Raw genomic sequence first — 16,661 nt, 5'->3', positions numbered from 1 at the left:
GACAGAAGATTCTGAATGAGTCATGAGAACAAGAGGTTTGTGTTGCCAGAGGCTGAAGTCAGCAGCTCAAGATGGGAACAGGATATAGAACGTCATACAAGAAGTCTGAGGCCATCTGAGTGGACAAAGGTGGAGAGGAGGGCTCCTGCCCAAGACCAGCTTTTACTACAGTTTCCTGACCCTGATTCCATTTAAAAGGACAAGTGCGAGAAGGCAGAGCTCCATGAACCCTGGCTTACATATAAGTCCACATAGCGAGGAAGACATGTATGCTCACCCAAGACCTCATCCATCACATTCCGACACTATCACAAAAACAACTCTTTGTCACCAAACTACATTCATGTTAATCTTACATGTTTAAAAATTCTGCTTTAGTTTACATTTAGGATTGTGAAACAGGTAAAACTACATGAAATTTTCCTTAATAGAAAGTTTTCTTCAAATTACCTCATAACACTCAGATACTGTAACCCTACCCAACTATTCACATGATACCATTGAAGAATTACTGAACTGGACACTTAGAAAAGTCCTAGATGAGGGGCGCCTGGGTGGCGCAGTCGGTTAAGCGTCCGACTTCAGCCAGGTCATGATCTTGCGGTCCGGGAGTTCGAGCCCCGCGTCAGGCTCTGGGCTGATGGCTCAGAGCCTGGAGCCTGTTTCCGATTCTGTGTCTTCCTCTCTCTCTGCCCCTCCCCCGTTCATGCTCTGTCTCTCTCTGTCCCAAAAATAAATAAACGTTGAAAAAAAAAATTTTTTTTTAAAAAGAAAAGTCCTAGATGAAATGACCTATCTGAATAGGTACATTTGTTTGTTTGTTTGTTTTTGTTTGTTTGTTTAAAGAATGCTCTTATTCCCCAACAACTTGCCCCCAGAAATGCACTATCTGACAACAGTGCTCTTTGCAAATCAGAGTAACATTTGTGTCCTCTATGATATTGCTGAGCTGGCTTGTGCAGAGTGTCTGCATCACAAAAGCATGTCATTAAAAGGCTTATCTTCCTTGGTAGAAGCCAGCAATCCATTAGTTTTCCATTTTGACTGTCTACACAAGTGCTTCCCATACACGTAAGGGCAATAAATCCCCAAAGCCCGAATAAATGCGATGCTGTTGCCGTTGTGCATTTTTATGGTCATCGTGGAGAAAACAACTTATTTCCATATTCATTGATTCATTTGGAGCCCAGCATGCCAGTGGGACTCTTAGGAGATTGAACCAAATGTCTTCAAATAATTTCAGGCTTCTCTTGGCATAGGACACTTCCATAAACAGACATAACTCTAATTCTGGATTCCTGAAGGAAAAGTATGAGCAGCTTGATTAAAAACAAATAGGTTAGGACTCACTAGGATTCACACCCTTCCCAGAGTGGTCCATATAAATAAAAAGCCGGTTCCTCCTACAACTTCTTCCCCTGAGGATCCTAAGATCTTAGACTTCTATTCTATTGGGCACGCAAGAGAAAACAGATGGACGTGGGTGATAGTTGCACAAAAAGACCCTCCTGGGAGTCATAGAGAAAGAAATGTGTCCACACAGCACTGTGAGATGAGACTGTCCACCAGCTGCCTGTTCTTCAATCTCAAGGTTTTTTGATCACTCCCTAGAAAGGAAGGATACACCTACTGTCCAGTCCAAAATTGAGGGTGAACCATGGTACAAAGTTCAATATCACTCCTAGGAGAGAGTCAGAAGGTTCTCAAATTAATAACCCACCATAAGCTGTGTGTCTGGACATTCTGTTGTTTATCACTCTGACATGACACCGGGACATACTGAATTCCCACTTGCTGTGAGAATTGGAGCATTGCTATACTTCATGAAAACCACTATGTCTCTTCAGTCAAATGGCTGAGAAATTCTTACTCCTTCATATTTATTTCTCCTCTTCCCAGTGAAGGAAGCAACGTGCATTCAGGAATACATTAGCTACTTTCGATATACTTTAACTGTTTGGTTTCATGTAAACCCAACCAATAGTTAATTCATAAGTGAAAATAGCCTAATCTCCTTTTTCTTTCTAAATGTGTAGCTTCCATCCATCTGTCTAAGATGGTATAATCTTGTTCTCGTGTCTATTGTGTGACATAGACGTTATCACAGCAAAACAGAAAAGTCTATGGGACTTATCAAGTCAAGACAACAGATGCTGATGCACACAAGCAGAGTTGGCTTTTACTTTGACTGAGTGACAGGGTGACCCATGTGGGAATTTCAAGGTTGCTAATGTGCTGGAATTCTAAAATTCACCTACTTTGTTCCAGCCATACTCATTTCCCTCCCACACTTTGCTTTGAAATACAGTGCTTCTCATCATTTACTTGCTTAAAAACATTTAGTAAGTACCTTCTTTGTACCAGGAAAAATGCTAAGTTTCAGGAACGCAAAGTGAAATTGAGAAAAAGTTCTCACCTTGTGAGAGCCTGGCAGTGGAGACAGACATGTAAATAGATAGATAAATATGCCTGAATCAAAGAACACGGGGCTGTGCCTATGTAGTGGAAGGAGTAGATCTTCTTCCTAAAGGAACCAGGGCAGGACTCTGAGGACGTGGACTTTGCAGCAGCTGTCTCAGACAGGTCCTGCCTTCCAGGACCCACTGGGAAGATAACAAATGAACACAAAGCTTTAACACAAAGCAATACTGGGAACTGCCATTAGAGATCTAAGAACAAAGTCCTGAAACAGTTCAGACTAGAGGTGTATCCACTGGGGGGATCAAAGAAAGTGACATTTGCAACAAGGCTTAAAGGATGAGAGGGTCTGTGCAAGCAGAGATATGAGAACAGGTTAGGGGGTCACGGGCCAGTGAAGAATGGGGTGTGCTCAGGGAGTTGGAGCACAGTTCGTGGCAGAGAAGAGTAGGGGAGAAGGCTCGAAAGCCAAGTTGAGGTAGGATTATAGAGGGCTTGGAAGCAGATAAAAGTGATGTGTGCTTGGCCAGGAAAATAATCTTTGTTCTTTATTTCCCCAAATTGTGAATCATGGTTTAAGGAAAAGCCCATTGTATCCAAATATGCTGTATTAATTTCCACCTTTAAAAAAGAAACTAAAACAAAAACAAACAAAAACCTCATTAACGTCACATCTCTGTCCAGATCTTGTTCCTGTCTCTACTCTCCTTTTCCAAAACTCCTTGAAAGAATAGTTGACATCTTATTTTTCTCTTGAACCCATTCTGGTCACATTTTTGCCCCCATCCTCTACCAGAACAACTCCATCAAGGTCACCCATGTGCTCTACACTGCCCAGTCCAGTCGTCAAGGCTCAGTACTCATTGTCCTTGACCTGCCAGAGGCCTTTGACACAGTTGATTGCCCTTGCTTTCTTCTATTGCTGTACCTCTCTAGTCAGGCCTTTTCAGTCTCTTCCTGGTTTCTTGACTTCTCTCTAAACCCTAAATGTCATAATGTTCCAGAACTTCATCCTTTGACTCCCTTCTCTAACTTCACTCATTTCTTTAGCATTCTGATCCAATCATATAGCTCTAATTTCTTTATTTGTTTTTGAGAGACAGAGAGAGACAGAGTGTGAGCAGGACAGGGGGAGGAGGGTGGGGCAGAGAGAGAGGAAGACACAGAATCCAAAGTAGGCTGCAGCCTCTGAGCAGTCAGCACAGAGCCTGACACAGGACTTGAACCTACGAACCGTGAGATCATGAGCTGAACCAAAGTCGGAGGATTAACCGACTGAGCCAACCAGGCACCCCCATGTAGCTTCAAATACCGTCTATAGATATACCGATAACCTCCAAATTTATAATCAGTCTTTTCCTAAGCAACTTCTCAGGATTGTGTTTTCAGCAAGCAACCTTAAGGAATGAGGTAACTTCTCCCCCATCACACCCCAACAAAGAGTAGGCTTGCTTCCCACTGCTGTAAAAGTAGCTCAATGTTCCTCTCCTATAACACAACCCACTGTGTGTGCAGGAGTCCATCATGGCCCAAGGAGAATGTGGCAGAGATATGAAGCTCACGCTGGCTGCTGAGCTATGAGTAATGAAGTCCTTTATCTCTAACCCAGCATCCATGAAACAGTAACAGGCTAACTCGTTAGCTTATAGAGTAAAATCCCAAACCCTGCAGTTCTTAACATTAGGTATCTATGCTTTCTTTTATATGTAACTTAACATCTTAACCCAAATAAAAAATTAAATTATAGAAGGTTTCAAATTACACATAGAACTTGAAAATGTTCAGTTTAGTGACTTTCATAAGGATAAAGCTCTACACAGAGTGAAGTGTGTCAGCCTCTGCCTGCTTCCTGCAGGTGGCTTTGGCCAAGACCTTTATAGAGTCATTTTGGATTTGAGGGAAAAAAATCAACCAACAAAGAACATTTTAGAGCCTAGTGCTAAATAGAGACGCTTCTGTCATTCCTTAAGGAATCTCTTAAACATTAATGCTTAAATGTTAGTGTAAATGCTGGGATATCTAGGAAAGTCATTGGGGAGTTCTTTTTGTTTAAGGATCCTTCTGGCTTCCTTCAAACCCCACTGATTCTTTCACCCTAAGTGAGGCAGGGCCTGTACAAATTCTTCTGAGTTTCTTAGATGAGCTTTTCTCATCCATTTGTTGCACCTAAAAGTGATCCCTTAAGACACTCATGCTTTTAGAAATGCCTCATTTCTTTGATTTATTCTAAGATTCACAACTAGCAGGACTCACAGCCAGTGGCTGTCATCCTAGTTTCTACATATGTGAAATCTAATCCTGCCAATCCTTATACAAGGCCTGCAGGGCAAAAGAAATCAATTGCATATACAAATCCTACTTGCAAAAACTAATCAATCCCTTATACAAGAAGTGGTGTTGGAATCTAGTCTTCCGCCATTTGCATTTATGTACTATACCAAAAAAATGGACTTTATGCAGTCAGAATTTACAATACATTGGAGAAAATCATTTAAATGTTATAACTTTGGAGATGGATAACTTAATGGAAAAGAAGAAAGTGTCTTTAAAATGACTGAGTCCTTCAAAACTTTATTAAAAGCAGACAATCGGGACAATCCTGGTGTTATTTACTTTGTGTATCTTTGCTGTTGGCAAGAATGTATGTTATTCTATTTCTTGGAGATAAGCAGAAAGCCATAGGGACTATTTCAAATCATATTCTGGGAAACCAAGAACTACACAACACTCAGCCATCAACAAATTGGTGATTAACATGATGTCTAGACAGGTTCTCATGAGAATAATATTAATTAAGCAGCAGTTTGGTTAATCACGATAGCAAAAGTAATTTTTGGAATAAATATTTTATTAGTGTGCCCATCAATAAAGCAAAAGTAAAAGGATATATGCTAATTAATTCATTTGTTGTAATATTGAGATTAAGGCTGGCAATTTCTGCTTGAGGGCCTGGAGAATGAGCTAATATTCTAGTATGGCACGTCTTTATCTTACTGTTTCCAGCTAATGGTACTGTATATTTCAATTACCTAGCCCAAATTCCTTTCTTGTCATCTATCAAGATATTTTTAAGGCCCATTAGTGAAGAATTGAATTTGACAAATTTTCTGTTGCTATACATTTATCTTTTCTTTTAAAACTGGGTGTTCTCCCATTTCATCAGTAACAAAAACTTCACTGAATGAGGAAAGATAGTGAGCTGTAACTAGAATTAAGACCCTGATCTTACTTTCCATCAGTCAAAAGACTCATTTGGAAAAGAAATAAATATACTGGCCAGTTCTCTTCAGTACACATACAATGAATCTTTTCAGAAAACATAGTTAACCCAATATTTTTAGCATAATCCATAGCCCTAAAACTACAGGGAATAAATATAAGCTAATAAAACTTCTGTAAAAAAAGTATTTCTGGAAAAAAATTATTCGGATGAGCTTGCTCTCTTTTGTCTTAATAAAAGAACATCTATGGGACCTTTCAGGTTGGTGAACACTTGGGGATTTGGGGAGAGTGGTGCACTTGAGGAACAGGGAAGCTCTACACTTTGCCCCCTACCTTGCCCCATGCATCTCTTCCATCTGGCTATCCCAGAGTTAAATCCTTTTATAATAAACTAGAAATCTAGCAGATGGCCTCAAGCTATAAAAGGACCTAAAGAATACCTTTAGTGCTGTCGAGGTGATGTGTGAAAACTCAAAGGGAGTGTCAGAAACCCTACAGGAGGTCTACAACAGTGACTGGGATAATCATGAGAAACCAATGACCATTGTAGGAAGTGGTGATCTCCTTCATAGGTAAGACTATGAAGAGAAAAGAGCTGAACAGACTTTGAGGACTATGGAATACTATGGAGCCCAGTTCAGTGAGATGAAGGAAAGAATCGCCAAGTGGGTTGGAAACTCATGGACTGTGACAGTGCCCAGCGCCACTTGGAGGCATGCAGAATACAGAAAAGACAGATGAGGTTAGTGTGGCCAAGGCTGAGGAAGAGTTCATCAAAGGCCAGATTGTGTCTCAAGATCTGAACCAGGAATTACTAAAGGAGTTGCCTATTCTCCACAATAGTCTTACTGGCTGTTAAATGACCATCTTCCAAAACATTTCCAAGTTGAGGCATGTCTTCCACAGGGAGATGAGCAAACTCAACCACAATTTCTACGAGGTGATGAGCAAACTGGAGAAGCAACTTTCCAATAGTCTTGTTGATGAAAGAACCATCAAGCGGCAACAGATGCTCTTTGGTCATCTCTCCCTTGGTTTGAATCTCTGTGTTTCGAGCCTTCTGACCTCACCGCTTCCTCTGCATTTTCCTGAAAGAGTGAGAGGAAATCCTTCTCAGCAAGTGAGGAAAAGCTAAAACCTGATCCTGCCCAGTCTGAAGGTGAATTCCTAGTTCAGGTTCCTAATCTACAGGGTAGTCACAAACACCAGATGGATTGTTCTCTGCATTGGGAATTTCAGCCTTTGATACTGGGACTATCAGAGAAGTTTCCTTTCCAAATGTTATTTTATAAAGGGAGGAGAGGACAGACTTTAACAACAGAGAGAAAAGTAAGAAGGCAGACTATATAACCACTATTGAGGTATCTATTTTTCAGCAAAGTACTTAGAGTAATTTTAGACTAGACTAGCTGCATTGACAATTTTGTCCTTCAGGAATTGCGGTGTCTCTGGCTCCATAAAATAAAAATTGCCTTCTCAGTATAGTAAGTACAGATAACAATATGAAAAACTAGAAAGCCTGTGCTCTAGCACCTGAATTTATTTAACCACTAGTATCCAAGTGTAAACTATCTCTTTGGTGTCATTATATGATTAATGAACTAAAAGTTCATGCATTTTCTGATGATATAATTAACAAAACAATTTAGTATTTAAATAGAATTATATTGGGGCGCCTGGGTGGCACAGTCGGTTAAGCGGCCGACTTCAGCCAGGTCACGATCTCGCGGTCCGTGAGTTCGAGCCCCGCATCAGGCTCTGGGCTGATGGCTCAGAGCCTGGAGCCTGTTTCCAGTTCTGTGTCTCCCTCTCTCTCTGCCCCTCCCCCGTTCATGCTCTGTCTCTCTCTGTCCCAAAAATAAATAAACGTTGAAAAAAAAAAATTAAAAATAAATAAATAAATAAATAAATAGAATTATATTCTCAGAGCATTTCAAACAACTAAGTAGATGATTGGTATTTAATTTATAATTAGCATATTTTGATTCCTTTTATGGCATTAAATATTAAAATAGTTGTAGTAATAATGAGTATTGCTACAAATTGCCCTTTAAGTAGTCAAACTTAAAACTATATGTTCTGAATAATCTGTGGTGATTTTAAAATATAAGGACTATAAATCCCAAATCAAAATCCAAGTGAAATGTCTAAAAACATTTTCCCATTTTTGTGTTCTGTTTTAAAAAGCCATTGCAACTGAGTAGAAATGGCAAAACTCTTTAAAAATCACAGCTATTGGGATGCCTGGGTGGCTCAGTCAGTTAAGCATCTGACTTCAGCTCAGGTCATGATCTCGCAGTTCATGGGTTCGAGCCCTGTGTCGGACTCTGTGCTGACAGCTCAGAGCCTGGAGCCTGCTTCAGATTCTGTCTCTCCCTAGTTCAAAAATGAATAAACATTAAAAAAATTAAAACACAGCTATTATTTAAAATCAAGATTTCTTCCTATTACAGACTCATTGACATTCTTACTATGCATTCTTTATTTACTGGATTATATAGGCTCTTCAATTCTGGACATTTAGCATAGATTCTTAAAGGTTTTTCTTTTTCTTCTCTTTTGCAGTTGGTTGGTTTTGTGTATGCCTGTTATGTGATCAGTATTTTCATGGAAGAAGAGGACACCTGTAAGTACTATGATAGCTACCTTTGGGTTTACTTTGGATGAGATATAGCTTCCAAAGCAAATCATTACAGGGCTATGAAAGCTTTTGTATTTGGAATTTAAAGTGACCGAATGCAGAATGGTAAAATTATAATCAAGGGTTTGCAAACTGAACTGCACACAAATAAGGTGGCATAGGTATTGAAACCCTCAAATCAAGCTGTGTATGAGGATGCCCAGAGACTGTAAGCCTACAGATGGCTGTCGGATCATGTCTTAGCAAGTTTTCTTCAGAGATTTAAAGATAATGTTGAATAGAAAACCAGGGATCATTTTATCCATTGTCAATTGTAAGTACGCTAGCTGCAGAATTTTGAAATCTGACTAATACCAATAACATGAAAACAATACATTCCAGCAAGAAGTATATGAACACAAATTTTATAAAGTGCTCCACAAAAACTAAAAATGACAACCTTCAAGGTGAGATGTGAAAAAAACACCCCAAATTTAAAGAAGCAATGCTGAAAAATAACTAACGGGATGCTAAAATGCTAAGGAGTCATGTTTCAGCAGAATACCACCAAAAAAATAAAAGGCATATATGACCTGAAGTTATGTAGGTGAAGATTTAGCCACATATGCCAACACTGGCCTTTATTGAGTGCCTGCTAATGTAAGGCAATTCTTGGCAGAACTGTTATGATCTCATGCAATACTAAAGAAAATTTTAGTTCATTCTTTAAAATAAATCATTATTAGATAACCAAATCACACCCACCCATCTCAATGATTCAGTTATATCATCATAGTTAAACTCCCTGGGTTATAAACTTGACCCTTTAAAAAAATGAGGATAAGTGTCCAGCTCACCGTGATAACTTCTTTCTAGAACACAACTCCGAAGGGGTCTGATGAATGCTTCCCACCAAATAGATGCAGTCGCAGTATACAAACTGGAATCCAGTTGACAGTGAGGATTTATTTACCCAACTGGAAAAAAATATTAGACCCTGAGATTAAACTCTCAGGTAGTGAAAATGTGTGAACATACTGCATCATATCTTTTATGCTGGCTTAGAGATTTTTTTCTAAACACGAGATAAACCAGAAAGTTTCTGACATTTCAAAAGTGCTGTTGTAATGACAACACTTCCCACTATGAGGTTACCTTCAGAAAGTGTATTTTCAGGAGTTCCATTGGTAGCTCCACAGTCTGACAAAGTTAATGCACAGAAAATCGGCAGCATGCCTCCAACTCACAGCTTCACCTCCAAGAGACAGGCTTCACCTCCAAAAACAACTGGCCCAGCATGAACAGTTTTAACTGCAGTTGAGACCTCAAGGAAATTATTAGAATAAATACTTCAGAAAAAACTTCAAAAAATGATACACTGACCGATAAATCGCAGCTGAATCCTTTATAAAGTATGTTTAAGTAGATATCAAAAGCCCCTGTTTCTTGTCCTCCTTGCTGAGCTGTTTGGAGGCCCTCGAATGATGCTAATGTTCCAGTCTACCTTATTGTGTGAGAAAAGGTAGATTAATCAATAGTCTTTTATCTATTAGGATAAGTACATAAAGGACTTTTCCTTGAGGCGTGTGATTTTAAGGAAAACTTGGAAATACAAAATGACATGCAAAAGGAAAGGCTCATCTAAATTGGGTAAACGATTTTGACCTTCTATCAGCCTCTTTTAGAGTAACAATATTGTAGAGTAAATACAATATTTACTCTCCTGGCAGATATCGCTACTGGCAGATATTGTAGTTCCATTGACTTTGGTGTCTTTCATTAGCGTAAGTTTCTCTATAGAAATCTCTGATTCAGCTATTTTAATGCCCATCAAACTGGCATTCGAGCAGCTGCTAGAAGCCTATTCTATTAATGGTTTAATTCTAGTGTTTATTAGGAGGGCCGTACATTAAGTTATCGAGAGACATCTGGATATAGTAGTTGTATCTAGTGTCTAGTGTTACGATCAATTCAAACAAAATTTAGAGCCAGAAAAAGTCTTGGGTGCTCAACACAAAATGAATATGCCCTAAACTGACTTGACATGATGATCTGCTGGAAGAAAGATGACAGGGAAAAGCAATCACAAACCTTTTAGGCTGATAGTTCTCAAGTGAGTGTAATTTTGCATTTTTTATTGAAAGAAGTAGAAATCAAAAGTGCAGTTGTAATTAAATTGTCCCGGAGTCTTCAAGGCAGATGTGAACAAAAAGAAATGTCTGCAAACCAATCGCAATGATCTCATAGACTAGCACAATTTGTGCCCACACTTAGCTTTTAGGTGCAGTAATGAACTGCCCTTTGGATATGATATTACCAACCCACAGTCAAAAAGATGTGCCTTTTGATTTGTTTTTCCAAAATCTAAACATACAGTGAAAAAAAAAAAAAACCAATACTGGTAGCTTTCCAATCTGTCTAAGTATACTTCTGGGAAGCTTATTCTGAAAGGTGACTGCAAATATATAATGTAATGTCACAGTATTTTGGCAGACAATGTATCATTTATCATTTCAATTCCTATTCTAACTAATGAAAATTTCTGCATTATTCAGAATGCAAAGTTAATCTTTGTTCTTGGACTGAAAGCTGTCAGCCAGCCTTAAAAATTAATAACAGCTACCCACTTCTCTCCCCTGCACTGCCTAAGTGGTTCTATGGGACTAACATTTCAGCTGATGGACATTTCTGAAGGGTAATAAATGCTTGCGGAAACATTTATTTCCAGCCACCCATCTTCTTAGTTACCTCTCGGCCTCTTCTGCTAACTATATCTCCTATAAGGACTCTGATTGCAGGTCAAAGACAATGAAATAAAAAGCTTGAAAAAGGAAGAATGTTGCTTGATGGGGTCAGAACTTCCCATCATTCATTCCAATGAAAAAGCCCATTTATATCTCTCATCTCATTTTTATTTCTTTTTTGGAATATCTATCAATCTCCATGAACACTTTTGTGAGACCAGGATATTTGGAATCTGTAATCATAAAAACCTGTCGACATCTTGTTTGTGAATCACCTACTGCTGAAAATGAACTTGTAGGCTTGTTACTATCTTGTCACACTTGTGAAAAAGAATGTTTCTAATTTGGGAAAGTGTGGAGGCGAGGCAAAAGATGCTGAAAAATAGTATTAACTTGTATAAATATTACCAGACTTCTTCAGAGGATCTGTTGCTAGCATGACTGCTTCTGATATTAGGTTTCAAATTGCAACTGGGACATCTGTTTGGTCTCACAAAGGCCAGTCTGGGTTGTATAGTTGAATAGTGGGAGAAAAGCATATTGAAAACCCTAAGAGTTAGTTTTTGAAAAGGAAATGAATCCCCCCAGATGCAGGTTCAATAATTTATACTGAAAAGCTCAAGATAACTCTTTATACTACCATTTGACCCTTGATAGTAAACTTTTGGGGAACTGTTCATTGGAAGGAAACATGACTCTTGGAACACATTCTATATCTCTACTGCCCTTGAGGCTTCCTCCAGGCTAGTGTTCATATATTTGCCTGTCTGCCCATAAATTCCTTTTCAGAGGATAGTGATATTAGCATAGCAATGATGTGAATTGGAAATAAATAACCCTGTCTACCTTCAAAATAGTCAATTATCAGCAAAATTAGTTTCTTTGGTAATAGCAGAAGAATTGCAATTTGGGACAAGCAAACTATGGGGAACCACAGACAAGTCCAAAGAGACAAAGGGAAAGCCGGCCGTTATTAGGTTATAGGAGGAAATTAGGGAGGATTGTTTTAAACAAGCGTTCATCAGAAAAGAACAAAGAAAGAGCGTTTCTCATTGGCTATGAGTGGTGGTTAGTGAGTTGTTGCTGGGGCAGGGAGGATCTTCCTTCTTTTTCTTAAAAGTGGAAGATGAAATTCCTATGTGAAAATGTCCTCCCTATCAAGATAGTTCTTATCTTCCTTCTTTCTGCTGGTTAGACAGCCTGGTTTGTGCATGAGAGCTCCCCCTTCAGGGCTTCCCAGCTCCATTTTAAATGAGGTTTCCTTTATTTTCACAACCCCTTTCTTCCCCTAAGAATTTACTGAAGAAGCTAATGGGAGGGCAGTTGAATAGTTTGAATGTCAATCTCTCAGTGTCCCTTCATGGCTTTGTAATGTTTGCAGAAGCCTTAGAGAAGGAGAGTGACCCAAAGTTCAGGCACTGGGAAGAGAGAAAGCAGCAGAGGCCGGGAGGATCCTCAGAGTAGAAAACTGTCCATTGTCTTGTGAGCCTTGCAATATATACACATTTGAGGTGGAGGGGCAGGAGAATTTGGTGAGTCCAAGAGAGAGACTCAGGAATGATCCTGTAGTCATGACCAGCATTTCAAAGGAGTTAGAGCATTTGTCCAATAAGCCATCAAGAATCTACTGGTGCTCAGAGAGGATACATTTCTTTTGGTAACTATCGGGTGAGTTGTATCTAACTGACCTCACCACAAGTTTAGATTTTGAGTCTGAAGTAATTCCCCTAATTTGATGAGAAGACTTTAAATAGCTACAAAATAACTGGCTAATCTTCGTACTAGAATAGACAATCTATGAGGTCAGGATTTTTATTTTATTCTTTGATTTAACCCTAAAGCCTAGAAAATGCTTTGCACATAGCATCCAATAATGAAAAAATAGCCGAATTTATATTGGTAAATTCTCTTGGCCAAGCAACTCATTTTTTAAGATGGATTTCAAAACCCAAGATTCTCAAATTTGATAAAATGATACTGCCTTACATTTAGAATGCCTGGTGCATTTACAAATATTTATGTTTGGCAAATGATGGTCCTGCATCTCTTTAACAAAATTGGATGGATTTTTAGTGATTTTGAAGGTCAAGATCCAAGGAGATGGTTTAAACCTCCATTATACCACATCAGTGTAAGAGCTTGGGTTCGTCAATTCCTGGACAAGATATCACGGGGGGAACAGGAACTTGGAAGGTAGAGATGGACCCACAGAGTGAATTCAACTACAAAATCTGGCCCAGGGAACAGACTCACTATCAAAAAGTTGGGCCCAGCAGGGTGGCGACCTCAGCCAGCACTACACCTGGGAAGGACAAGTGGCATGGAATGAGATCCTAGCTACAATGCTGTGGTTCAGAGACAGAATTCTAGTCCTTGGGTAGGTTATGAAGACTGTCTCTCTCTGTAATGACTCAGTGGTGAGAATCCTTTCACAATGTATACATGTATCAAGTCACCATGTTGAAGATTTAAATATATCACAATTTTATTAGTCAACTATACCTCAATGAAGTCAGAAAAAAACACAGTATCTCTCAAGAAGAATATCATAAACACCCAAATACCCAAACCAGTGAATCAAGTAGAGACTCTCCACAGGGGCAAGATAAAGAAACCTTTTTGCTAGAACCAGCTCCCAAGTCAGTACTAAACTCATCATGAAGTAGAACCTGGACTGTTGCCTATTTCACTCGACCAGGACTTTTGTAATTCAGCCTAACTGGGATTAGCCACAGCCAATATTTTCTAGTCTCCTCATCTCTAGCCACATCTATTTTCCTTAATCCAGCAGATTCTTTCAGAGAGGCCTCTTCCCTTTGCTGACATACTAACCTACACAAATCCTGCAAATCTCAGCTTAACTATTCTTCCCAAATTTGGCCATTTCCTTCTCACTCTCTCCAGGCTAGATGAGGGCACCTGTGGTACACTGTTAGGTGCTTGCATCAGACAGCAAAATTCTCCTGTGGAAACAGTTAACATAACTGGAATTTTTCAGTCATGGTATCCCCAAGAGGCAGCCCATTTCCTGGCATAAAGGACACTCTAAAACAACAGATAATAAGGGAGTGTTGAATGAATAACTGTATGAACAAGTGGACTCAGAGGATGGTTGGGATTTCCTTTGGCAGAGATCTGGGGGAGAAAGGGTGTCCTTCTCTATTCTCTAACTCCAGAGTGGTATGAATGACCACTCTTCACACAAGCTAGAAATTTGGGCATACTCCTTCACTCTTTCCTCACCTCCCACATGCAATCAGTCATCAAATGAGACATTGTCACCTCCCTTCAAGTAACTAACAGCCCTCACGTGCTTTTTTTAACATTCTTCCCAAGGACACCTTCTTTCCCATGCCTCAGTGGACCCTAAGCACATCTCTGAATCTGTGTTCAACTTATTTTTTACTTAGCTGCATTCCCCACTTGTAGATGGGGATCATGGCTTACTTACCCTAGGATCCCAAGACCTGGTTCAGTATCTGGAACACCACAGGAAACCGGTGTATGTTTGTCAAACGTATATTTGTTGTACACAACCCCCATGTCTTTACATTATCTTTCATATGTCTTTCCTCACACCTTATGAGAATTTAAATATCCCATTCCCTGCACAATAAATAAAATTTGGTTAATTCACAATGAGGTATAAATGGCTCATGCACTTATATTCCCTGAAAATTTTCATTGGCTACTTGTCAGAAAGTTGACAGCAGCAAGCAAAGAACACCTACTGCCCCAGAGGGGGTTTTAACGTCCCATGTTTCCACTTGAAACTGGATGTTAGAAATTAAATGAAGGCAGTCCTAACCCTGCCAACATCTAGCTCTGTTCACATCAACAACTCAAATCATCTCTTAGGGGATCCCAAAGGCACTCTGAGGTCTGACACGACAGCTCTATGGAAGATGTCCCTGGCTCTGGGGTTGTCTCAAGGAGCAATCGGGTGCATCCCATTTTTTACATTCATTTACAAATGGAAAGTTTCAGCAGCTGTTCAAAACATCCCGATCTCTCTGCCTCAGATTAATAGTCGATGGAGTGTGAAGCATCAGCCTCACCCCTGAAAGCAAGCCCGCTGCACAAATGCCTGTCTCGCTCGGGAAGGCACAATCACATCTCCCTACATGCCCGTTTCAGACAGGTCGGAGCCTTCAGGTTCTCGCTGTTGCCCAGCAGCCTCCTGTGCGTGGCATGCCCTTAAGTTGAGAAGGAAGAATGCAGGATCTGCCATCCAGATGGTACAGAATGGAAGATTAGGGATTTGGGAACCAGATGTGATTATGAGGGAGCAGAGTAAGAAATTAAAAAAAAAAAAAAAATCCACACCCTCATGGAACCCTGAAGGCCCAGTGAGAAAAAAATGGGCCGTAAGGATTCTACATGGATCCTGTGTGATGGTTTTGTTCTGGATTCTTAGTGGGAAAGATTAGGGGCCCAGGGGGAAGAACAACTGACAGCGTTCTGACAGGGCTTCCGGTGTCTCCATTTTATTTTATTTTTAAATGCTTATTTATTTTGAGAGAGGGAGAGAGAGAGAGCACGTGCTGGTGGGACAGGGACAGAGGGAGAGAGAAAAGAATTCCAAGCAAGCTCCATGCTCAGCACAGGGCCAGACGCAGGGCTCAATCTCTGACCGAGAGATCGTGACCTGAGCCCAAGTCGGATGCTTAACGGACTGAGCCACCCAGAGGGCCCCCTGTGTCTCCATTCTAATTCTAAATTCAGTATCCATGCCCCAATGCCTTCCAGTGAGAGTACATTGATCCCTCCTCTCTCTACACCTGTTCCTAAACTGCCGTGACGTTACAGAGAAGAACGCGCCCCCATCCCCCGGCCCTCGTGCGACTTCACAATGTCGACGCCTGTGAGCAGGCCTGTCACTCATTCCGAGTCAGCACCTTCTCCAGTTCCCTTAAAACTGCAGTCTTAGAGCTCCCTACCATCATTCTAGGGATGAAGAAATGAAGCCCAGAGAGATGTAAGTCCCAGCACCTTGCACTCCTCTGCCCCACACCCTCGGCACTAAGACTCTGTTACGAAGAAAATGAAAGCCAGTAGGCAGGGGTCCCTACAAGTTCCTGGAGTCTCTCTCCCATCCAGACCGTCTGCATTCGCCCAGGATTATCTTCTTCCCAACAGAAAAAGAGAGCTTCGTTCCCTCCCACGTATTCAGGCACCTTGCCGCACTAATTGTTTTTTCTCTCTCTCTCTTTCTCACCCTCCCTTCCCACCCCCATCTAACTCCTTTCTCCCCTTCTCTCTGTCCAGTTTCTTCCTCCCACTGGCTCTTGTTCCTCAGCTTATGAATAAAGTCACACAATTAAAATAAAAACCAAACCGGAAATTACCCTGACCCCCACCCAGTATATACCGCTAGCTTTCCCATCTCTCATGCTTCTCCCCTCCATGGTCAGACTTTTCCACAAAGTAGCCCAGACGTCTCGCGTGCACTCTCTCACCTGCTACTCACTGTCAGACTGCTGCTGCCAGGCTTCTGTCCTCCATTATTCCTGAAAACGCTCACTCAGAGGCCAGCAATGACCTCTTAATTGTCAAATTCACTTAGATCTCATCACGCTTCATTATAATTAATGGCTTTGGTCACTGTTGACTGCTCCCTCCGTGAAAATTTTCTCTCCTAGCTTTCCTGTCTCTTG

At 40.5% G+C, this 16,661-nt stretch overlaps 1 protein-coding gene across 1 annotated transcript in view; it reads left to right on the top strand.

Moving 5' to 3' along the window:
• NKAIN3 (sodium/potassium transporting ATPase interacting 3) overlaps positions 1-16,661 on the top strand; it is a 611,467-nt gene that overhangs the window by 564,845 nt on the left and 29,961 nt on the right. The window contains exon 5 of the mRNA XM_040487717.1: positions 8,206-8,266. Coding sequence (XP_040343651.1) covers positions 8,206-8,266 — 61 coding nt within the window. The remainder of the gene's footprint in view (positions 1-8,205; positions 8,267-16,661) is intronic.

Source organism: Herpailurus yagouaroundi, unplaced genomic scaffold (genome assembly GCF_014898765.1).
Source record: "Herpailurus yagouaroundi ecotype Mexico unplaced genomic scaffold, PumYag 165, whole genome shotgun sequence".
NCBI lineage: Eukaryota > Metazoa > Chordata > Mammalia > Carnivora > Felidae > Herpailurus > Herpailurus yagouaroundi.
Note: the sequence above shows the minus strand (reverse complement) of the source record. Positions and strands in the feature narration are given on the sequence as shown.